Below are 26,221 nucleotides of genomic sequence, written 5' to 3' on the forward strand. Positions count from 1 at the left end.
GAATATTTATGAACCTAATTTACATTCCAAATGTAAGTCATCCACAACCTGATCAGGTCAGAAACTTCAAAATAGAGAATGAAATGGGAGGAAAAGATGAAGGAGAAAGATGACTTGATAAGGAGGACCTGAGGTCAGCAAGTATGATTTTCTTTCTTATAAGGCAAATATTAAAGCCATAGTGCCTTATTCAAATAACCATTTGACAAATATAGGAAACGTTGGTGTCAGGAACGAAGATATATTCTTGAATGAAAACACATTCTTATTACTTGAAAACTCACTACTATCTACAGTTTTTACATTATGTCAGGGTTGGACGGTACCCAGAAATCGTCAACAACCCGGAGAGTGTGTTTCAACGAGCTTGGTGCTAAGGTAACTGGACAGCTGCACATCAGCAGGAAGCCACACATCCTAGGTCAAGATCAAAGCAACTTTTATGAAATCTAGTCTTAAATCAGTGTCATGGCCTGTTGTCTTCAAATCTACTTCACCACGACATCTTAACTGCTTTGCAAAATATTCCCTTGTCATGTGTAAAATCCACCACTGAATTTTCTAAATCATTAAGGAAGTAATGTCAAATAGGACCACTGATATGAGCAAGTAACCCTCTTGTAGAAACGATTCTCATCTCTACATTTCAAAAGAAAACACAGACTTAAAAATAACCACAGGTACTGGTCAGCTACACAGGCAATGACACATGAACCAAGTAATTAAATTATCTTCCAACTATAGTAACTGTCTGTCTAAACAGCACTGTATAAAATAAACAGCTTAATTTTTACTGAGCAATTGATAACACTAAAAAATGCATAACAGTTAATGATATAGGTGGCTCAGAGGTTAAAGCGTCTGCCTCTAATACGGGAGGCCTGGGTTCTATCCCTGGGTCGGGAAGATTCCCTGGAGAAGGAAATAGCAACCCACTCCAGTATTCTTGCCTGGAGAATCCCATGGATGGAGGAGCCTGGTAGGCTACAGCCCATGGGGTTGCAAAGAGTCGAACATGACTGAGAGACTTAAGTCTCTCTTACTCCAAGACACTTAATATTTAACAAAGATAATATTAACTATAGCCACTTTATCATAAACAGATCTAGATCTATCTAGACTAAAAATATCTGATGAGATCTTTTCATTTGAAAACTGTTAAGATAATTTCAAATTTTTTTATTTTGAAATACTCTTTACTAAAAAATATTACTAGGCTTTTGAGGAAACAAGGAACAAACTTTCCACTCCTGTAAGAATTTTTTTTTCTGAGCACTGATTATCCAAACAGCAGGAATTCTTCAAATCAAGATAAATTCAAATAAATTCAAAATAAGTTAAAATTTATTATTAGGACATTTTTAGAAGTTATTTAAATTATTAAAAATAAAACTTCAGTAGGTGATCTGACTGAGAACCGAAAGCTTTAAACATGTTTTCTTAAAAGAAACACTTGTACCAGAGAGGAATTTTTTTTTAAATATATTATGCCCTTTCCTTCCATGGTTTGATATGTATAAATTCTGTCCTTTAGCTGGCAGAGGGCAATTTAGAGCAATGACCTAAATATAGATGGGCTTGCTGCTGTTACAGCTGTCAGAGTGGGTCAGTGGCATTGTTAAAGGATGTTCTCAAGTTAGAGGTGAGAAAATGGACTCCCTTTCCTATCCTCTGAAAGACACCAGCTCATCACACCTACAAAAGGAGCTGAAATGTTATGTAATTAAGCTCTGAAAACATTCGAATTCGAAGCTTAAATGTTTTTACTAATCCTAAATGGTTCTATTTTTTTTAATGGTTTCTTTTTTTCATACCACAAGCCATGGTTTGGCAAGTGCTCAAAGAATGAATTAATAAATTAATACAGACACAATCAGTGAAAGCAACTTGGAAAATATAAAGGACAAGTACACATTATAAAGTAGTTATATTCAAAATTGTGGTTACATGTGCATTTCCAAAGACTTATGCAGTAAAAGTACGTTTATTTTAGCTCCAGAACTTTTATGTATTTCTAAAACTCAAATGCTCACTCTTGAAAGCGACTGACCAAAAATCAACTATTCCTTGTATGTAAAACACTGATATTCGTCTTTTAACTTTTCTAATGTGAAAAATTTCAAAACAGGAACGTTGAAAGAATATTACTGTGAACACCCGTGTGCATGCCACCTAGAGTCTACTGCTAACATTCTACTATATGAACATTATCATACATCAGTCTCTCTCCACCCACGCTATTAAGTGATTTTTTTTTTTTTTTTGACCAAGCTGTGTGGTATGCAGAACAAGGGATGAAACCCATGCCTGCTCCATAGTGCAAGCTCAGAATGTTAACCACTGGACTGCCAGGGAAGTCCCTAAATGATACTTTTCAAAATTAGCTACAGATAACGCTACTTATTGCCTCTAAAACAGTTTGGTATGTGTATCATTAACTAAGGTTCAATAGTAGCTTGGTTTGTAACCTTCTAAGGGAACATACACATGCAATGAGGCCTATGAAATCTTAAATGTACCACTTGATGAGTTTTGACTAATTCTTATTCATATAACCCAAGCTCTCAAAATATAGGACATTACCACCATACCAGGTTCCCCCATGCCTTTTTATCAATCCCTCCTCCAGACAATAACTGTCCGGTTTTCTACCCCCAACTATAGATAGTCTGGCACCCCATTACTATTCGTCTGTTCTAAAACTTTATGTAAGTGGGAACAGTGAACAAATTCTTGTGTAACACTTTTACTCAGCATAGTACTTTTAACACTTATCTGTGTATGTACCAGAAACTCATTCCTTTTTATTGCTGAATAGTGTATTAATATGGCACAACCCGAAACACTAGGTAGGGACTTTGATTTGGCTCCCTACCTTCATATTGACATCGGCCCCATTGCCCACTAGAAGCTCTAAACACAACGCTCCGTGTGTAGACGCAGCGGCGAAGTGCAGAGGAGTGAACCCTTTCTCATTCTTCTGATTCACATTAGCACCAGAGTCTATCAGTTCATTCACGACAACATCCTGTCCGTTGTAGCAGGCTACGTGAAGAGGTGTATTTCCATAGGCGTTCGGTTCATTCATCTATTGGAAGACAAAAATGTCAATGTTAATGCAGTCTCCCTAATTATTAGTGTTGTGAGCTACCTTAACAACATTGTGGTTGAAATCCAATTATTAAAGTGAGAAACAGGGATAAATAATACAGATAAGGCTTATAATTTTAAACTTATTTTTAAAAAATGAATAATATAACTACAGCATTTGGTGTCAAATGAATTTTGTATCATCAGGGAATATAATTCATATAGACAATGTCTATTTCAAGACAAAATTGAATGATTCCAAGAGATATTTTAGGAAAATGAAAACAAATATTTTAAAAAGCATTCTCGATAAGAGATAATTATAGCATTAACTCTAAGAATCATGAAAAATGAATACAAACTGAAAATTGACATATATTGAAAAACACACATATTTTCTCCTGGTTCATTTACAGTGACCAAAGACGAAAGTTGGTTTTTAGTAGACGGCAAGATTTTTAAAAAATGAGTGACATCCTTTCCTATTTATTTAACTCATTTTTGCAACAAACTTAGGCTCTAGATATTTTCCAGCCTACATACTGATACACTGATATGTTACCAAAATGAGTATGCTCTAAACAATGTAATCAATACTGAGAAATAATTCATGTAACTCAAGTTTATCTTTCTATTCCTTAAAAAATATATTGGATTAATATTTTCAAGTTTACACAGCTTTCCTGTAATGAAGAATTTTACCTTTGCCCATCCTCTGGGAGGTAACCCACAGCACACCTGATAGACATGTCTCTGTCTAGGGTGGGAGCTGGCTACCCTGCACCTGAGGGAGGGTCAGCAGAGCGGATAGTCTTCAGGGGGCAGGGCCACACAAACAGCCATGTGATCAGGGGGCAGGGCCACATAAGCAGCGATGTGATCTGGGGGAAGGGCTTTGGATCTCTTGGTCTCAGTGGACTGAAATCAGCCACATGAGCAATTCTGGCCAACCCTGCCTGTGTAGTGGGATCTCAACAAAACTCTGACAACAAAGCTCAGGTGAGCTGCTCTGGTTGGCAGCACTGTGTGCCTATGTCCACTCTGATGCTGGGAGATTAGAGTCCTAACTCTGCAGGGAGAGGCCAACGGGAGCTTTGTGTTTCGAATACTTGTGTGTCTCTTCCTTTGGCTGATCTTAATTTGTATTTTTTCTATGTAATAAATCATATCTGTGAGTATAATAGTGCTCAGTAAGTTTCTGGAGTCCTTCTAGTGAATCATCAGAGCTGAAGGTAGTTTTGTGCCCTCTATCCTTGTGGTTGGGCCCAATTTATCACAGCTTTAACATTTTCCTTTCTCAGATCTCCAGTAACAGAAATTAGAGGAACTGAAAAAGTCACACGTAACTTTAGTCAAATCATCTAGATTTCATCACCAAAAGCGGGCGACCTAAAACAGATTCTCCCTTGGAGCTCCCAGAACTTTGAGAGATTACATTTACTGCCTTCAGGCACCCACTTCACGGCCATTTGTTATGGCAGCCCTTAGAAGCGGAGTCATGCAATCAGAGGCCATGGGTCACTAAGCGGCTCAAAGGCTGACCACTTTTTTTTGAAAAACACTCTCACCAGAGTTTATTTTGTTGCCAATAAAATAGGCTTTAAAAATTGTCCCAGAACAGACTTGAAACAGCGACCAGAAGTAGGCTGTCTCATTTATCTAGATTCAGGGTCTCTTGGGCATTATAATCTCTGTGCTGAAACAGAGCTACAGGAAGTGCTGAGTTGAAAAAAAAAAAACCTTTCATCTGTCTGCACTCTACAAGATTCTACCTAACTGTGTTTGGCTTCCTGATCCCTAGCTTTCAAAAATTAAGAGCTTCACACAGTCTTTAAATTAATAAATAGTTCAACCAGATCACCTCATCAACTATCTTTCTGTCTTTGCAGCTGATCTGAACTACCTCCCTCTCTCCTGGTTGTTTTAAATCAGTGGCTTAGTGGTAAAGAATCTGCCTGCCCATGCAGGAGACACGGGTTCAATCCCTGGATTGGGACGATCCCCTGGAGAAGGAAATGGCAACCCACTTATTCCTGAGAAATCCCACGGACAGAGGAACCTGGTGGTCTACAGTCTATGGGGTCGTGGAAGAGTCGGACATGACTTAGCAACTAAACAACAACAAATGATCTGTGTTTTAAAGAACGAGATGAGCTTGTCAGACCTGTACCTAAAATAAGAGTAGATCTACTAAGTCAAAGTTGCTCAGTTGTGTCCAACTCTGCAACCCCGTGGACTATACAGTCCATGGAATTCTTCAGGCCACAATACTAGAGTGGGTAACCATTCCCTTCTCCAGGGGATCTTCCCAACATAGGGACTGAACCCAAGTCTCCTGCACTGCAGACAGGCTCTTTACCAGCTGAGCCGTCAGGGAAGCCCTGAGTCTGCTCAGGGTGGGGTGGGACACACATGTGTGTAAAGCATGGACTGTGGGGGCTCCAGGCATTCTTAGCTGTCCTGGTTCTACTATCAGAGATATTCAGATGAAGCAAGCAACCCCTCCCTAGCCAAACAGATTCATATAGTAAGGAACACTTGCAGCTAACTAGAGGCCAGAAGCCTCTAGTTTCCCTGCCTACTTCTGGCCAATACACTGTAATCTGAACAGCTACAATCATTTAAAGGAAATATTAGACAAACTGGGCAAATACTACTAACAATAACCAAGCCACTTAGGAAAATAATTCAAGTATGTCTGATCTGCTGGTTTCCACAGTTGAAATGAAGCTACAGGGGGCTAGAATGTGACGGAAAAGGAAAACCTCTGTCAATCAATCATTCATCTTTGGAAAATATTCTACCTCTTAACACATTTGACTAACTTCATGTCTTAGTCAGACATCAGCAGACTGCATATTATGTAAAGGAGTATAAACATAACACTATTAAAAGACAAAAACGTTACTGTAAGAAAACATCTTTTAAATTTGAAAAAACGTCCACCGACAATGAAATCACAAACACACAGAACGCTCCATTCTTCATCCTGCTTAGTCTGTACACCTACATCAACCCCAAGATCGAGAAGGTACTTGACTACGCTGATCATCCCGCTGGAGGCTGCTGCGTGGAGAGGCGTGTAAGACTTCTTGTCCTTGCATGTCACCTCAGCTCCGTGTGCCACAAGTAATTTCACTACTTCAATGTGACCTAAAAATGTGTTTATAAAGAAAAAAACAAGCAGAGAGCATATGGAAAATATGAAATACAATACGGTCCTGAATATCTTTAAAGACAGGTAAAAATACAACTTAACTAGACAATGCTCGACAAGTCACCAATTAATCGTGGTATAACCAGAGAGTGGACACAAGGGAAAAATAAGAATTCAGGATAATTTTGATAAATGTTGACAGGAGCAACAAATAGCTGAAAATAATACATTTAATTATCTTATCCAATGATGACCCTGCAACGTTCCTTTCCGCTAGATCATGTTTCCAAGGTTGTTTTTAATACACTCTCAAGTTACTAAGCTAGCTTTTTATGTCTAATATAAGACATTAGTTTATGTTTGCAAGCTTTAGTGGAAGCTTCTTCTATTCAGAAATCTGGGAGTGAATTGGGCATATTTATTAAAAATGTCAGGTCTTTGGAACATTAAGCTAAAAACTTCTCTCTCACTATTTCCACCAGCTGTCCTTAACAATCTTAGTTTGTTACTCACCCATGCTAACTCCCAAATCTCAGTGGTCTAAATAACTAGTGTTTTCTCATTAGCATTACCAGAGAAGGCAATGGCACCCCACTTGAGTGTTCTTGCCTGGAAAATCCCATGGACAGAGGAGCCTGGTAGGCTGCAGTCCACGGGGTCACTAAGAGTCGGACACGACTGAGCAACTTCACTTTCCTGCATTGGAGAAGGCAATGGCAGCCCACTCCAGTGTTCTTGCCTGGAGACTCCCAGGGACGGCGGAGCCTGGTGGGCTGCCATCTATGGGGTCGCACGGAGTCGGACACAACTGGAGCGACTTAGCAGCAGCAGCAGCAGCAGCATTATGACAGCTTGTCAAGAGGGCTCTGCTCAGTCCCTCAAGGATCCAGACTCATGGAGCTGACAATCTTGAAGGCAACTGGTCACTGTGCCAAGAAAGGGGACTTCAGAGCTTCATACCATTGATCAAATGCTCTGGTCCAGAGACTATGCTGCTTTCGTTAGTCAGAGCTAGCCTCAGGCTCACCCAACCACACAAGGAGGCCCAGAAGGGGGGCCTGTATCTGAAAGGTGAGAGAACCCCTGGTCTCCCTTCCTGTCTCCTCACATCTTACTAGATTAGGCCATACAGTGCTTTGTCCTCCTCCCCAAAGCTTTCCCACCACTGTGCCTTTGTTCATGAAACCGATTTCTTCATTGTACAGAATGTTCTGCTGGGATGTTTGTAATCATTGCTATTAATCCATGAAGAAGGCCATGTCAGTTCCTATCTTCCCTACAAGTCTTATAAATAAGCCTTTCTATAAGGTTTCCAGTTCCCTAGAATTACATGGCCAAAAACACCCTCTACCTACAAATACTATCTAATAAGCACCTAATACCTTGTGATGTTTCTTATACTTGAATCATTATTTAACTAACACTTTAATTACTTTTATGTATTAGGTTCCCAAATATGGATCTTTAAAGGAAAATGTCACAGGTTCTTATGTTCTCCTTCGTGGTATACTTTAAACAAAACAGACACCCAATAAATATTTGCTGCATTAAACAAGTTGTTCATGATGTCCTTTTTAATATGCCTTTATAGGAAAGGAGCATATAAAGTTAATAACTATAAATATGAGATTTTCAAACACAGGACCCCACTCTCCTGAAAAAAGGATACTATAAGATGCATAAAGAATCAAGTATCTTTGGTTGTTTATATATAGAAATTATCAATGAAAGCAGACACTTTCAGACATTTCCCCCCATCTTTATATGAAAAATATCTACTACATTTTTAGGAGAGGAAAAATCAAAAGAATATCTATTAAATCATTAGATGCCAAAGTGACTGCGACCATCATATAAGAGCAGCAGCTGGTCCAAAAGCCTCTCAAGACAGACATGAAACTTCTGACCTGTGGCTCTAGAAAAGACAACTGCTTGGGTTTGTTGTGATGTGTTACAAAGCAGGACCTATAATACCCAGGAGGGTCACACATAAATGGAGCTTATTTAAACCAGGCAAATGCACATTATTCACTAATAGGCCAAAAAGAAACAAATTCTTCTGATTTTTAAGTCTAGAAGGCCCATAACACAAACATACTGGAAAAACTGTACAAAATCAATATACCACTCTAAGTAAATGACACAGATCGTATTAACTATGTAGATTCCAGGAAGTGTGAACTTTTCCTGACGTCGATAAAAACCTATTTTTAAAAGGTGCCACATGTAAGCAAATTTACTGTCTTAAAACTGACAAATATTTAAGCACGTTTCTGAAATATGCATAAACTGCTTTAATGGACCACTGAAAACATGAATAAGAGGTCTTTCCATAGTCAGTTTGGTGTGACTTATTTTAAAGAAAAAAGGCAAGAGAGTTCTAGAGTGAAATAAATATACGGTTCTAGCTAGGCAGACCCTAGCCAGAATATGTATGTGTCTTCCTTATCAATATATAAAATGATGGTACCCAAGGGGATTAGATTTCATTCAATTTATCTGAGTTTATTTTCAGAGGATAGCATTCAGTAGATAAGCATGGCATACTTAATTCTGTAAGCAGTAACAACATTCTTCAAAAATAATTATATCCAAGCAATGTAAGTTTGGTAAGTATAATCATTATCCTTCATGAATTTGGAAAATTCTCTGTATTTTTCTTTTGTTCATGAATGTATAAATAAAACAAGCTATGTTTGTTTCTTTTTTTTTTTCAATTTTTATAGGAGTATAGTTGGCTTAAAATGTGTTAGTTTCTACTACAGAGCAAAGTGAATTAGTTACACATATACATATATCCACTCTGTTTTAGATCCTTTCCCCACACAAGTCATTACAGATTACTGAGTAGAGTTCCCTGTGCTATACAGTAGGTCTGCTTATTTTTATGGAAAGAAAAGGTGCAGGAAAAAAAAAAACCCAAAACCAAATCATTTCATAAATTATGAACTGCTTTTAGAAGAAATAATGTAATGAATTGCTAAGGTAATTAACCTTTATTTAGTATCCTCTATCTTAGAGTCATCACTCAGTGCATTTTGTTAAAAGCACTGTGCAACAGAAAAGATGAGTGAATAAATGGGCTCTTAATGAAGGTTCATAGTAGGAGCAAATACAGGGGAAGGAGGGGAAAATGATCAATTCATTTGGGGTGAGGATGGAGCTGAGAATTCAGAGTATTTAGTCATAGCTCAAGGGTAAGAGGTAGAGCCTAAAGAGAAAAGTAGTCTCAGCCAGGAGACAGCAGGCAAAGGAGGAAGCCTGGGAGAAATAAATTACCAGAACACGTGTGATTCCAACGTTTCCTGGGCTAATACTGACAGTCTCTAGAGGTGACAGTGATCTGGACTTCAGGCCTATCTAATAGACCAGGTAATAAATAGCTCCCTACTTTTATATTTAGCTCCTTTTAATTCTGAATGCCTAAAACAACTGAACAGCTTTTGAAATTGGGTATAAATACTCTTCTTTCTCCAAGCTTAAAGAAAGGAAGAGACAAAGAAAAAATATTAACCTCTGAATGTTTACACTCAAAAATTAAATGGACTGTGAGGCACAAAAAGTACAAAATATTTTCTACAATCCATAATTAGCCTAAAAAAATGACATTTAGCAGATCAAGAAAAACAAAGCCATACAAGGACCCTGAGATACACACACACCCAATTAGAGGCAGCCCACAAAATTCTGTGGCCTTTAATTTTATGAAAACTGCTGTTTAGCCAAGCCTAACTCTTTGAAGATAAAAAGCCTAATGCTCTCTGCTTAATGTGTGAAACTTTTACTCAAGACTCATTGTTCCTAAACTGTCTTCAAGGACAAGCTACTCTAGAGTATTCAGGAAAATCCCCAAGACTTTAATACAGAAAATCTACAGGCTGTGAGGAGACGGCAGGAGGACATTGCAGGAGACTTGCTTCTAGATGTTTTACCTTCAATCAACAGAAGAGAACTGCCCATAACTAACTAGAGGCACAAACCTCAGGAGTGAGAGAAACACCAACAGCCCCAGAGTCACTTCCATGAGAGGTAAAGGATCTTCCTGGACATGGCGTTATTGACAAATTGCTTTGAGTTCATTTGGTTTCTTACATTTTTCTATTTTACAATTTTATACAGTAATTTTAAATCAATAATCTTCCATCAGTCTTCTAGTTTTAAGAGAGAGCTAGGAAAAAACAAAGGTGAATGCAGGAAGTAATGGGAATAGCCCATGCCTGTGTGCAGAGGGGCTAGACTGCCTTTGTGGTCAGCACGAGAGGTACTCCAGTATGAGAGGGAAGAGAGCGGCATGACACAACAGCGCCATCAGTCCGTGTGACTTTTTCTAAGCAAGAAGAGACAGCACAGCAGAAGCAGAATGGACTTCTAGGAGGAAGAGAAAAAGTCCTGAGCTCCATGGCTGCAGAGAGAGGAGCTCCTCTCCACTTTAAGATGCCTCCATCCACGGCTCCTTCCTGAGGCACAGCCGAGCCCTGCAGGACGTGCAAAGTGAGGGGCAGGCTGAGATTCACTTCAGCCTGCATGGTTTCAGCACCCACAATCCAGCATCTTTTCTGTTCTTTCATAAGTATCCTGAGGAAGGCTGACGCTTCTCCCTCGCTGTCCAAGTCACCTCGAGAACCCGTGAATGCTTTGGTAGTGCTCTGCTCATGGACTGACACAGGTCTTAAGCGGTCTGCCCCAGTACCATTTCCCCATGGACTGTTTCAGACAGCAGATTCTGGAGATCCTAAGACTTTTCAAGAATTCCAGCTCCTTTCTGGCTGTGTGGCGCAGTTTGTGGGATCTTAGTTACCTGACCTGGGACTGAACATATGCTCTTGGCAGTGAAAACGCAGTCCGAACCACTGGACCACCAGGGAATTTCCTCAAGAATGTTAGAAGCAGAAAAGTTGATATCTACACCTGCTTCTTTCTGTGAAATTACTGTGGTAGAAACCAAACATGATATGCCTATTTAGTCCAGTGCTTGGCCCAATGGGTTTTCAAAAAAAATTGTTTATTTTTGGCTGCACTAGGTCTTCACTGCTTGCTCAGGCATTTTTCTAGCTGCGGTGAGCAGGGACGACTCTCCAGCTGCGGTGCATGGGGTTCCCATTGTGGAAGCTTCTCTCGCTGCTGCGCATGGGCTGCAGGAGTTACAGCCCGTGGGCTCGGGAGCTGTGCTGCATGAGCTCGGGAGCTGTGCTGCATGGCCTTAGTTGCCCTGCAGCACGTGGGATCCTCCTGGACTGGGGCTGGAAGCTACGTCCCCTGCACTGGCAGGCAGGCAGGTTCTTATCCACTGCACCACCAGGGAAGTCCGGTAACAGGCTTTCTAATACATCTTCACAACTTCTACCTTAATATCCCCATACAAACAAAGACGTGTTCAGGATGGGTTTAAGAATGAGCTTTTAGTAAACACCAATCTAAACTGTATCCCAGGCTTCTGTCTAGGAAGTCTCTCCCTTTAAAGGTACACAGAATTAATTTTAAACAGCTTCCAAGAGAAATGGGGAGAAGGCACTGGCGACCCACTCCAGTACTCTTGCCTGGAGAATCCCAGGGACGGGGGAGCCTGGTGGGCTGTCGTCCATGGGGTCGCTTAAGAGTCAGCACGACTGAGCGACTTCACTTTCACGCATTGCAGAAGGAAATGGCAACCCACTCTACTGTTCTTGCCTAGAGAATCCCAGGGACGGGGGAGCCTGGTGGGCTGCCGTCTATGTGGCTGCACGGAGTCGGACACGACTGACGTGACTCAGCAGCAGCAGCAGCAGCAAGAGAAGTGGACCCAAGGTACTCCTGTCCTTCCTAGCCTCCCCCATGGCAAAGCTGGTTTCCTCTGGGTAGCAAACTGAAATATAACTTCTCACTATCCTAAAAGACGTGCTATACAAATCCAACAATGACAACATCCAACTTTTCCTTAATACTTAACGTAAAAAAATTTTGAAAAATACGTACCCATATATGCTGCCCAGTGGATAGCACGTCTATCTTTCTTGTCAAAAGCGTTAATATTGGCACCTCTAGACAAGAGTAATTTGACCATCTAGAATAAAAATAAACATAGTTTCATCAAAATTGAGAACTGTTCATGAATATCCATCATCAAGACTCATCTCAGATCTCTCTGGCACTGAATTTCTGCACTTGCAGAAACACTGGATTATATACTGAATGCTTTAACATAATTTGATAAACAACAGGACAAAATACAACAAAAGGTTTTCTTGCAGTTGTTATTGAAGTCAGGCATCAATATCTTTTAAAGATGCCACTTTGTGTCCTGGTTTTTTATGAACAGCTGAGCACAAATCTGGGAGGTATAAAGGGAGAGTATTTAACAACATGTTTTATTCCTTTTTTTATAGGTCAAAGTATTATTAAAATTCAAAGTGCTTTCTGATTCCAGAAATGTCTTAAATTTAATTCAAACACAAATGAAGTGTCCATAATATGATTAGACCTGAAGGCCACTGCAGTCTACTTAGCTCAAAATGTACCAAGAGTGGTTATTTTCATTATGTCTAAACATAATTACAGTAGTTTCCCTGTTGGGAAGGGCACTACAGATGTCAAAAAGGGACTCATCTAGTGACTGGAACTGCAGTGGAGGCAAGAACTCTTTATGTTGCAAAAACCGGGAAGAAGCTGCAGCAGCGAGCGCTCAGCCAGCGAATCCGGGGAATGTCACTTTACTTCTTTTTTAAATCAAAATATAGTCGATTTACAATGCTTCAGGTAGACAGCAAAGTGATTCAGTCAAATATACATCTATATATATATTTCAAATTCTTCTCCATTATAGGTTATCATGAGATATTAAATGTAGCTCCCTCTGCTGTACAGCAGGACCATTCATATTTACCCCTTTCTGTGTCTGCAAAAAGAATGAAGGGCTGGACAAGCTGGCCTCAAAGGCCCTTCTAACCGAGTCTCATGTTTTCCTACATCTTCCGTGCACGTACATAAGCCCCACTCTTTGCCACAACACACCCAACATTACCCAATGCTTGCTGTATAAGATAACTACTATTTTTTAAAACTGTTTTCTTTTGATGGCCTGTCATCAATGAAATCTTGACTAAATGTTCAAAATAAACTGTAAGAAAAATGTTTTCTATACCTTTCTCTGCTACCATCTTTCTGGGACAACAATGAAATTGCTCTAACTTCCTAGATATTTTTTCGTTCAATGACAGAATAAACTTTTCAGATTGTTTTCCAGTTAGTAGTGCCAGTACTCTTGCCTGGCAAATCCCATGGACTGAGGAGCCTGGTGGGCTGCAGTCCATGGGGTCGCTAAGAGTAGGGCACGACTGAGCGACTTCACTTTCACTTTTCACTTTCATGCACTGGAGAGGGAAATGGCAACCCACTCCAGTGTTCTTGCCTGGAGAATCCCAGGGACAGAGGACCCTAGTGGGCTGCTGTCTATGGGGCCGCACAGAGTCGGACACGACTGAAGCGACACCGCAGCAGCAGCAGCAGCAGCAGTGTTGGTCAGGGCTGTATCTGATAAACTTCTAAATGTGAGAAAGTTAGATCATGAATTATGATGAAAAGAAGTCTGAGGGTTTGAAGAAGGCAAACATAAACAAAAAGGAGCAGGACAGGCGAGTTCATTACTAATGGGGATGGGGGGGTGCAGAGAGTCACTGGGGGAGGGGCACCGCCTACCTCCCCATGGCCACTGAGAGCCGCATGGTGCAGTGCAGTCCTCCCAGCCCGATCGGACACGTTCACATTGCTCAGAAGAGGCACTAAGGCCTCCGCGCACTTGACGGCTTTGTTAGCGGCCGCTGTGTGCAAAGGGGTTTGCCAGTTTTTGTCTCGAGCGTTAACATCTGCAGAATGCTTCAAGAGCACCTGAACTGCTTCCTGAAACACATGAAGATATAAATTACATAAGACAAATGACTTAACAGCTTTAGAAATTGACATGCAAGATGGAAAACCAATTTCTTGAGGAAATAAAAAGTTTGATAGACCCTGCTATAAACAAGCCAGAAAACAAAATACCTTGAACTAAAGGCAGTACTCAGAGCCCTGCAAGACGCAGCAAGATAAAATATTCCCTTTGTTCATCCTCCAACTGAGGCATAGCCATCAATCTCCGTCAAAATGCACACGAAGAAATACTGACAAACATTCTTCAAAAGCATTCATCACTACTCTTGCTTTTCTAGATGGTGAGATACAATTAATTTATAATTTCAAAGCTTTTAAAATTAGATTTATCACTTTGCCATTAAATACAAAAAAATTTAAAACATACTATTTCCGAAGGTTTTACACATGTTGTATTTTACAAAATGAAAAAATCACTAGGATCTAGTTCATTAGAGAGAGAGAGAGAGAGCGAAGGGGGAGGGAAGAAAGGAAGTTTTTGCTGTGATTCCACCTTGTGGGAGAGTTGGTGTTAACAAGGCAAGCTAACAGTTTACTATTCAAAGTGATTGGTCTCCCAGAACACAAGGAAAATGTCACAACACATCCATAAACTGGACTTATGGCAAAATCAAAAGGAATCCAGTAAGCCATCAATATTAAGTAGTATAATCAGAACTAAACATAGGAAAAATCTCCTTGCAGGGACAATCCTATTCTTGGCAGATGAGTGACAAACTATACACGAAATGAAAAAGGCCAGAACCAAATTACCTCAGTTCTGTCATTTACAAGGTATAACTATTCAAGTCTAGTAAAACTGAGCCCCTGGTCTTCTTATCAGTAAAGGGGGGAACTAGCACCTGCCCACCACTTCTTTCAAGACTGTTATCAAGCAAAAAAAGCTAATGTACACAGTGTTCAAAAAATTAAAATAACTTTAACTATGCAACATAGCAAGAAACATCAAACAAAATACTATTATTCATGATTCACTTATAGCCTTTGAAATAAAAAGTAATCGGGACTGTATGAAATCTGGGAAACGGCAAAAGGCTGGAGAGATGCCCATCAACCTATCAATCTTCTAAGTAGTTAATCAAGGACATACAGAGGCTTGCCCTGTGACCTCACAACTCTATTCCAACTATTTTGCCCAAGAGAAAATTTAAAAGATGCATCTGAAAATGTCATAGCAATCTTTTATTTACTCATAAGAGTCAAAAAAGAGATGCAAATGTCCACCTATAGGAAAACAGATACAACTGTTGCATATACATACAGGGAAACACTACTTCGCAATACAAACGAATGAACCACCAATGTACACAGCAAAAAGGACAAACTGCAAAAGAAGTCAAGATGTAAGAGCACACACTGTATGATTCCATTCTTACAAAATTTTAGAACAGGCAAAATCACTCTGTGGTGAGAGAAATCAGAACAGTGCTTGCCTCTGGGGACAGGCAGGACTGACTGAAAAGGGACATGAAGGCACCGGCTGGAGTGACAGATGCTTTATCCTCTGAGCCACCAGGGCTCTTAATTTCCCCATTATTAGAAGGTACATAATATGCATTTCCCTCATAGCTTAGTTGGTAAAGAATCTGTCTGCAATACAGGAGACCTGGGTTCGATTCCTGAGTTGGGAAGATCCTCTGGAGAAGCAAATGGCAACCCACTCCAGTATTCTTGCCTGGAGAATCCCATGGACAGAGGAGCCTGGCGGGCTACAGTCCATGGGGTCGCAAGAATCAGACACGACTTAGCAACTAAACTACCACCAGAGGTACACATGTGTACATATGTGTAAGAAATGCTGCAGGTGGCCTTGACTTCAAACACACAAGTTATACCCTAGGACAATGATTTACATATGATTATGAAATATGGGGATGGGGGGATAAACAAAAGTTTAAATAATACCTGAAGAGTATTTATTCATAGCTTGGGGTCAGGCACAGCGAAAAGAAGGGCTAACCCATTTGCAAATAAATGCAATGTTCGGGTGAACCACTAATACTTCACATGGTGATCTACTTTAAACTCAGTTATCTTGACAGAACTAAAATGATAATTCTTGGGGTTATGTTAAAAGACAATAAATGCATATCCTTCAGAGGACCCAGTGTGATGTGGCTTTTTAAAAATAAATAAATAAATACACCCCCCCCCCAACATTCAGAAATCGATCTATTCAGAATACAGAATGCATTTACAGAGAGCTGAACTGTGTGCGGCACTTGAAGAATGACAGTCACAAACCAGTGCTGGAGGAAAGATGAGGCAGCCAGGCAATGTCAGCAGGTGGGTCACGGAAGGAGAGCTGGAATGGGGGGTGCTTCACTGGAAGCAGTCTTTCTCAACCCAAGCTCAGGGAGGAAACTAACCCTTAAGACATCCACTGTCCATAAAGAGTTAACTTCTGTAGAAGACTAAACTTAGTTTTAGGTTGAAAAGCTTAAACTTATTAGGATTAGCTTTCTAACCCACAGCTTGCCCTTAAGTTCAAGCTACATACATAATTTTTAAAAATCAGCAGTTAGGTCTCTGGGTGGAACCTGCAATCTGCCTCTAACATTACATTTTAAGAATTTTTGGCCTGTTATCTCTACAAATATACAAAGTGTTCTTCCTGATAATTTAATCTGGTAAAACTCCACTAAATTGAAGTCACATTCCCAAGAGTCATGCCAACAAAATAGGCAAATATGATAAACTTACCAAAAAGTTACAATGATGGTAACGCTTATCTTCCTTAACTGCCTTTATCTAAAGAAACTTCTTTACAAGAGGGCTAGCCACAATCTCAAAGTGGCAACCCACTCCAGTGTTCTTGCCTGGAGAATCCCAGGGATGGGGGAGCCTGGTAGGCTGCTGTCTATGGGGTCGCACAGAGTCGGACACGACTGAAGCGACTTAGCAGCAGCAGCAGCAGCCACAATCTCAATAATATGACCATGAATTTCAGAGTTCAAAGTATTTTGGTTAATATGTCTTAAGTTTCCAGAATTTCCAGATTTGCCTAAGATCACCCAGCTAGAACGTGGCAGGTGATACCTGAAGCCAGTTTCCCCTAGTCCAGGCCTCACAGTTCATCAGTTGTAGCCATGAAGACCCCTGTTCCCTCCCTCTTTCTCCCAACCTGAAGGCTTATGGCCAACAGACCGCCTCTGTCACACCCCAGCATTCACAGTCCTTTCCAGGCACTTTGTCCTCCACTCCTCTTCACCTGCCCAGCTCTTGCTTTGTGTTCAAGATGTAGTTTGCGATTAGTACAGAGAATGGGCAGACTTAAGAAGGACCTGGTCCCGTGATGGGGAGAAGGAGCAGGAGTGACCCTCTCCATCTCTCACAGTCTCAGTAACTGAAGAAAATACTACTTCAAACCATCACACCCTTTTATACTTTAAATTATTTTAAAAAATGTTTTCAGCAAAAATCAAATACAAATGGGTAAAAGGTGTGCTCTGGGCACAATGCATTTGTCACACATGCACAATCCATTTCAGAAAGGCAGTAAAATGATGGAAAAAAAGAGGGTCCAGATATTCGTTATCACCTTTGCTACCCAAGAGCTGACTGGTTTCTAGCAAATTGTTAACTACACAGTTTCTTCAAAATATTTTTATTCTTCAAGGATTTTATGAGGGTTAGAAGATAATGACAAATATAAAAATGAATTCTCACAAAATGTCAGTGATCTTGAAGATCAAACACAGCACAGGATTATAAATAAGAAGGAATTGTTGTGCTTCATGAGACACTTAACATATTTTAAGATTATATTTAGAACTGGCGACACAGGAGAACTAGTAATGCTTCCAAAACGAATTTTGCAGGTTTCCTAAACAATATTTCATTTAATCATTACATTATTTCCTGGTCACAACAGCAGCACCTCTGAAATAAGTCTATCAGGCTACTGTGAACCAGTCAGCAGAGACAAGACTTGATGAGGGATTTCTAAGATAGAAAGATAACTGCTGTCCTGTAGGAAGTACAACAGGGGAGTTTTCTATTCTCTGCCACTTCAGACTCTCCAAGAGGTCTTAGCCACAAAAGGAACATGGAACAATTAACTTGGTTTGTACAAACCTCAAAGTAAAGTGACCAGTCTAGGTAGTTTCAGTTGCTTGTTCCTTTTTTGAAAAGACAGGATCTGCACATGGGCTCACAGGCAGGCTTGCGTACAGATTTCACATACAATGTATTTACCAAGAGAAATCTCATACCTCACTACAAGATGCAACTGCTCTGTGTAAAGGTGTCAACCATTTGCTGTCTTTGGCATTAACTCTAGCTCCTGCAACAAGAAGAAAAAAATTAAGTGAAATATTTTGCTTAAAATAAATAACTAGTTATATACAGTCCAAATTGGATAAACAACAATTAAAAATGTAGTACTTCATTTTTTACTTTTTGCTAATAAATTATCCTTAAATTATAAAACAAAACTATTCTTTTTAATTGATATCCAGTAAGGTATTAGCTCTTTTTATTAAAAATCAAAGAAATATCATTTTCTATGTAGGCTAAAAAAGCCACCTTTATACAGAGCATATCCAAAGTGAAAATCAGACCCCACTGCAGAGTATGTATTAAAAACCTGATACTTAAATAAATAAATAAGAATATTCAGACATAAAGTATAGATCACGACAAAGTCTTCTTTACTAATATAAATATACATTTATAAATATATAATTATATAAACATAATTTATACAATTATATAAATATATTTACAAACATATAAATTTATATAATTTTATAATATGTAAAATATAAACATAAAATATTCATTATATTCTTTACTAATAGAAATATAAAACATAAGACCATTCATTACAAAGTCTTCATTTCTTTACTAATGAATGTATCATGTTATAATGCAATACAGTAATATCAAAATAGTTCTCCAGTGATTATTTAAAATGCTCTAATACTATAGTCATTTTATAAATGGATACAATGGCTTTAAACTTAGGGGAAAAAAATTAAGAAATAAATCAACTAACTCACATGTCTTTCCAGGTTATACCTGAAGTTCTGAAGAAGTAATCATTAAAACAAATCAACTATGTATTTTTTGCTTAAAAATTAAGTCAACAGACACAAATTTTCTTTAAAGGAATGGAAATACCATTTAGTGAGACAGTAAGCGTATTACATAATGGGGGGGTGGGTAGGATTTATCACCTACGTAAAATCTGCTGACTTGGCGCTCAAATCCCTACACATCAGAAGCGGCGCCCCGTGGGATCGCTCCAAGCAGAAACAGCCTTGGCTCCCAGGAGTGCAGAGGGTCTAGCGACAGGCCCAGCACAACGAGCAAGAGTCACAACCAGCTCAGGAAAAGAGGCTTTAGGGACCTAGTCCAGCCCCCAAACTTTCCAGATGGTGAAACGCTGCTACAAGGAAGCGGCTCAACGCCATCAACTGCGGCAGAACCAAGGACAGAACTCAGACATCCTAAGGTCCTAATGTTTACATTCTATGTTTTGAGTGTGAGATTCTAGGTAACAATCAAGTGCAGTGACTCCAAGTTACAGCCTGAATAACCTCTAGCTATAGGTCCCTAACTAACTGACTGTGAGCTTCTAGGAATAATCAAGGGCAGTGACTCCAAATTACAGCCCCAACGAGTTCTGTGATCCCTCTGGACCTACATTCTCATATATAAGACAGATATCTTAATACCCTGTTACAGAGGTTAACGAGGGGAGTTCCCTGGCGGCCCAGTGGTTAGCACTCTGTGCTTCCACTACAGAGGGCATGGTTCCATGTCTGGTTGGGGAACTAAGATTTCACATGCCGTGCAGTGCAGCAAAAACATAAATAAACTGACACATAACCACTGTATATAGAACACACAGGGCACAAACCCAGTAGAGGCAGATTTTACAAGCCTGAACGCGAAAGGAAATGAATGAAAGGCAGGTGTGGGAAGCCATCCACAAATGCAGCAGCTGAAGCTGAACTCTGTGTGGGCAGGGCCAACCAGCAGAACACTCGAAAGAATCCTGAACCAGCAGGAGAGCTTTCAAGACTGCTTAAGGCTGTGGGAGAAAGAAGGGGAGTCAGCAAAATAAAACAGCCAGAGACAGTGTGTACATCCATGTAATAAACATCCGAACAACTACCAGCCAAGTTCTCTGGAGGCCAAAATGGTGAAAACAGACCTTCCTGACCACAATAAAGCCAGTGTTTGTTCTGGGTAAGAACACAAGCCCCTGAAGGCGGAGCCCTAGACTGTGAGGGGCGCCTTCCTTCTCCCTATTCACCCCTTGGTTCTCTATAATCCCCGCACCTCTTTCTATGATTTTGTATTTATGTGCACAGGAGAAGGGCAGGTCCTGGCATTTTATGCCTGAAGGGTAGTGACATAGACACTCAGAAGACACAAATACCCTGGAAAGATAGAGGCAGAGAATTTCTAGAGGCCAGAAGATGTTTTTGAGTCTTCACAAATGGGAAGGGTCATTAGTCTGACCCTAGGTATTAACTGACAAGGAAACAGAGAGTAGCTGTCACAAACAATGAGGATGTGTGCTGATAAAGATCCGAGAAACGAAAAGTGGAAACAGCAATAAGAACTGTAATAAATAATGTTCTTTGCTTTTACATAGAAAAAGGAAGATTTAAACATCTATATTTACATAAGGAAACCCTGGAGGAAAGCTAAGCCATCAAAAATGGTGGCTGCCCGTCTGTCTGTATTGGCAGTGGGGACGCTGGGACCTGGATGATGTGAGGGGAACTAGGGTGCAAAAGCAGCTGCGCGGAGCTGTGCGGCTTTAAAGGTGTGTCCACTTTCATTTGGAAATGAAACAGAAATACTATATATTTAGTAAGTGAAATTTACTGATGAGGAAATAAAAAGCACTCCAAGATTTGGCTTTAAGTACAAAGAAAAAAGTTGCAAAGTAGGAAGAAGGTAAAAATAGTCTTTCTTTTGGAAATGGGTTATCAGATAGACGAGTGAATGAAGAAAATCTAGTTTTTATGGTGCACTTGGCAGCCCAAAGTAAAAAGTCCTGCTGGCTTCATTCTTCCATTTTAAGTTACAATAATTAATTAAATCATCTTTCTCTTTTAATAACAAAGTCAAAGTTAATTTTATCAAAAACATGAGCGGTTGTAACAAATAATTCACTAGTGGCTTAATGAGGATACATCATGCTGCCATTAGCAACTAGTAGACAACCTGATAAAAAATTCGGCTTGCTCTCTTTGAAGATTCTAAAGATACTTCAGGAAGATCAACACAATGGAATTTTAGACATCTGATCATATCCTTTCTCAGAAGACACTTATATTCCATTAAATCATATTTCTTTTAATAACACTAATTAGATATTTTAATCCCTTGGAAATTAAAGGTCATGTGAGAAATGGTTGGGCTACCTCTAAGGGCATAATACAACAAATTCCCCTGCCCACATGGGTTAATTAGCACGTGCTTTATCTATTAACAAACATGGCAATGTGCATTATAAGAGCAGCAGTTGGGTGCACAATGAAAAATGGCTTAAGAGTAATAGACATGGCAGGGCAAATCAGACGTCCAGGCTACCAGAACTCATCTCCTGTGAGCTCTCCGAAGGTAACCAGACGTCCGATCCACACAGAGAGCGCCAAAATTAGTTACATATTCATATAACAAATTACAAAGTAATTCCAGTAATGGAAAAGACATTTCCAAAATAAAGCAACTAATCCAACAGCTGAAGACTAGCCACAAAGATGATGAAGACAGGCAAAGAGAAGGAGAGAGGAGGGAGAGGGACCAGGAGAAGGAAGGGAGGAGGGGTGAAGGGGGGAGGGAGGAGGGGGAGGGGAGAAGGGGGGAGTAGGGGGGGAGGGGAGAAGTAGAGGGAGGAGGGGGAGCAGGGAGGGGGGAGGGAGGGAAAGAGAAGGAAATCCTATCCACTTATAACACAGAACAGTCTTCCTACAGAGAAATGAAACCAAAGGTAACAGCTCTGAGGGCTCCGTCACAGGCTCTCTACCTGGCAGAGTACATAGTATCTGTGATGTAAAAGGAAGACCGTAAGTCACTAAGAAAAGATTCTTTACTATTTCCCAATCACTAAAATAGAACAGAACAGAACATAGCAGCACCGTCTCAACTGCTGAAATCGGGCTACTGGGAGGCCGTGCGGTAGGAGAGGCACGGCTTGGAAGCAAGACCAGACAGCAATCTGAGGAGGCATCACCAACGACCACTGCAAACCAACACCCACAGAAAGCCTCCTGAGCACCAGGAGCATACCTCCCTAAACCCTGGCTATGCTCAACTGCGCAAATCACACACGGTCTTTACTAGAATCCCCCCTTTCCTAGTAGATCAGCTGCGCTTTCCCTTAAGAAAAATAAGCGGCCAGAACCTACGCCACATAAAATATCTGAATCAGGATTTACCTTTTTAGAGTAGAGATGTGATTAGACTTGGTAGCACAGTTATATTAGACGGAAAAACCCACATCATCTTCCTTTCACCAATCTTTCCTTTTACTACTTCATACACATAGAATACACTCAGAAACAACAGCTTTTTAAAGATACTTAACGTAAGAGTCCTTTCAGAATTACATAAAAGTCTACTTCATTTGGAGATAAAACAAATTAATTTCTAAAAATAAAAAATCTGGTTCACCTACATCAGTCTATCATGGGCTCTTGCCAGCAGTGCAGCCCGAGAGGTCTGCACAAGTGAGGAGACAGGCGGGTTGTGGACGGAGGGGCCCAGGAGGAAGACCTGTGATCTAATAATGGCTCTGTAATCAGCAGGCTGTGACCCGCAGCTGCGCTTCATTTTATGAAATGCAATCTCCTTGTGCATGTGTGTACATGACCACATCATGCACGTACACGTCTCTGTCTCTCTAGGGAGGCTAGTCAGTTCAGTTCAATCACTCAGTCCTGTCCGACTCTTTGTGACCCCATGGACTGCAGCACGCCAGGCCTCCCTGTCCATCACCAACTCCCGGAGTCCACCCAAACCCATGTCCATCGAGTCGGTGATGCCATCCAACCATCTCATCCTCTGTCGTCCCCTTCTCCTCCTGCCCTCAATCTTTCCCAGCATCAGGGTCTTTTCAAATGAGTCAGCTCTTTGCATCAGGTGGCCAAAGTATTGGAGTTTCAGATTCAACATCAGGCCTACCAATGAACACCCAGGACTGATGTCCCTGAGGATGGACTGGCGAGGCCCCAGGTTAAAACACCATAGGGAGCACCTGTTTCTGCAAAGTGAGTTCTCTGAACTCAGGCATTCAAATCACCAGTGTCCCAACTGACTCTAGGTCTCTCGGGTCTTCTCTGCAAGAAGACTAATTCATCTGCTCTCTCCCTGATCTGTTTGCTCACCAAGATCTGCCAATTCTTTGATTTCTGAACCTGTTACCAGTAAAACAAGTGAAAGTATTAATTGCTCAGTCTTGTCTGACTCCTTGCGATCATATGGACTATAGCCTGCCAGGTTCCTCTGTCCATGGAATTTTCCACGTAAGAATACTGGAATGGGTAAAATAAGGGCTATGGCAGATGATCTTACGATCCATTTCCAGTGATGATATTCTATTTTATTTTGAAATATTCAGAATAAATTATTTCATGCTTATTAAATACCCTACCCTACTTTAATAAGGCAGTATCACTATAATCAATGTCAGGGTTCTTCAAATTCAGCCCACAGGTTTCCAGTCACCTATTTTGTAGTTTTACCACCTTAAAGGAGTCAAGATGAGTAGCTGCCACTGCCTGGATGACCCCTCACATAAAGTTATCAACTTCTGATCTGGGCAAAGAGCTTGATAGTTGACACTATTGAAGTTATTTCTCTTTTCCTGTGTGCTGTAATAATCACAGTCTCACTAATAATTTTCTAAAACTCCTACTTACAGAGCATAGCTTTCTTCTTTGCTCCTAAGCCACAGAGGAGACAGTCCATATCCAGTGAGCTGGGCCAGCAGCCAAGTATTTTAGCACTCTTCCCAAACTGGAAATAATGCTTTCCTTTGGCTGACTACCAAAGCCAGGGTCAAAGCTTCAGATTCTGTTTTGAGGTTGGGAGTAGAATGAGCAAAAGGCAAGTACACTTTCGCTTTTCCACTTGTGATGCTGGATCATCCCCACCCCACCGCCCAAGCTGGTGCACTATACCATTTACGATGGCGTTATGGACACTAAGGGGCTTCCCTGATAGCTCAGTTGGTAAAGAATTAGCCTACAAAGCAGAAGACCCTGATTCCTGGGTCAGGAAGCCCGCTGGAGAAGGGATAGGCTACCCACTCCAGTATTCTTAGGCTTCTCTTGTGGCTCAGCTGGTAAAGACTCCGCCTGCAATGCAGGAGTTCTGGGTTCAATCCCTGAGTTGGAAAGATCCCCTGGAGAAGGGAATAGCTACCCACTCCGGTATTCTGGCCTGGAGAATTCCATGGACTGTATAGTCCAAGGGGTCGGACATAACTGAATGACTTTCAAGAAAATAAAGTGTCACTGTTTCCATTGTTTCCCCATCTATTTGCCGTGAAGTGATGGGACCAGACGCCATGATCTTCCTTTTCTGAAAGTTGAGTTTTAAGCCAGCTTTTTCACTCTCCTCTTTCACCTTCATCAAGAGGCTGTTTAACTCCTCTTTGCTTTCTGCCATTAGGGTGGTGTCATCTGCACATCTGAGGTTACTGATATTTCTCCCCGCATTCTTGATTCCAGCTTGAGCTTCATCCAGCGTGGCATTTCGCACAATGTACTCTGCACAGAAGTTAAACAAACAGGGTGAAAATATACAGCACTGATGGACTCCTTTTCCAATTTTGAACCAGTCCTTTGTTCCATATCCAGTTCTAACTATTGCTTCTTTACCTGCATACATGTTTCTCAGAAGGCAGGTAAAGTGGTCTGTTATTCCCATCTTTCAAGAATTTTTCAGTTTGTTGTGATCCACAAAGTCAAAGGCTTTAGCATAGTCAATAAAGTAGAAGTAGATGTTTTTCTGGAATTCTCTTGCTTTTTTGATGATCCAGCAGATGTTGGCAATTTGATCTCTGGTTTCTTCTGCCTTTTCTAAATACAGCTTGAACATATGGGAGTTCTCAGTTCACGTACTGTTGAAATCTAGTTTGGAGGATTTTGAGCATTACTTCGCTAGCATGTGAAATGAGTGCAATTGTGTGGTAGTTTGAAAATTCTTTGGCATTGCCTTTCTTTGAGACTGGAATGAAAAGTGACCTTTTCCAGTCCTGTGGGCACTGCTGAGTTTTCCAAATTAGCTGGCATATTGAGTGCAGCACTTTCACAGCGTCATCTTTCAGGAATTGAAATAGCTCAGCTGGAATTCCATCACCTCCACTAGCTCTGTTCATAGCATGCTTCCTAAGGCCCACTTTCTAGGATGTCTGGCTCTAGCTGAGTGATCACACCATGGTGGCTATCTGAGTCATGAAGATCATTTTTGTATGGTTCCTCTGTGTATTCTTGACACTTCTTCTTAATATCCTCTGCTTCTGTTAGGTCCCTACCATTTCTGTCCTTAATTGTGTCCATCTTTGCATGAGATGTTCCCTAGGTATATCTAGTTTTCTTGAAGAGATCTCTAGTTTTCCCCATTCTATTGTTTTCCTCAATTTCTTCACATTGTTTTCTTAGGAAGGCTTTCTTATCTCTCTTTGCTATTCTCTGGAACTCTACATTCAGATGGGTATATCTTTCCTTTTCTCCGTTGCCTTTCACTTCTCTTCTTTTCTCAGCTATTTGGAAGGCCTCTTCAGACAACCATTTGCATTTCTTTTTCTTGGGGATGGTTTCAAAAATACAAGCATTAAATGAATAGCTCCCAAGAAAATATCTATAGTAGGAGATCAGAAAATTAAGTTCTTAAAACAGAAGTTCTTCAACAAGTCACTGCCTACACAAATTCTACTACATGCTAAGTAGATGGGGGCGGTGGGTAGAGTGTAGAGGAGAGGAAGAGTGGTTCAGAATGTAGCAGAATTAAGAACATAAACCTCACAGTCACACAGCCTGGGTCTGAAAGCTGGCTCTAGCTATTATTAGCAATATTATTTTCAGGCAGTTATTGCATCTC

At 40.5% G+C, this 26,221-nt stretch overlaps 1 protein-coding gene across 3 annotated transcripts in view; it reads right to left on the bottom strand.

The window, feature by feature from the left end:
- Positions 1-26,221, bottom strand: part of ANKRD28 (ankyrin repeat domain 28) — a 126,708-nt gene that overhangs the window by 39,623 nt on the left and 60,864 nt on the right. For all 3 annotated transcript variants that reach the window (XM_068983851.1, XM_068983841.1, XM_068983832.1), the window contains exons 4-8: positions 18,364-18,434; positions 13,919-14,119; positions 12,200-12,287; positions 6,101-6,243; positions 2,876-3,088 (exon numbers count right to left, since the gene is read on the bottom strand). In XM_068983851.1, the coding sequence (XP_068839952.1) occupies positions 2,876-3,088; positions 6,101-6,243; positions 12,200-12,287; positions 13,919-14,119; positions 18,364-18,434 (716 nt within the window). The remainder of the gene's footprint in view (positions 1-2,875; positions 3,089-6,100; positions 6,244-12,199; positions 12,288-13,918; positions 14,120-18,363; positions 18,435-26,221) is intronic.

The sequence above is a fragment of the Capricornis sumatraensis genome, chromosome 1, assembly GCF_032405125.1.
Source record: "Capricornis sumatraensis isolate serow.1 chromosome 1, serow.2, whole genome shotgun sequence".
NCBI classification, from domain to species: domain Eukaryota; kingdom Metazoa; phylum Chordata; class Mammalia; order Artiodactyla; family Bovidae; genus Capricornis; species Capricornis sumatraensis.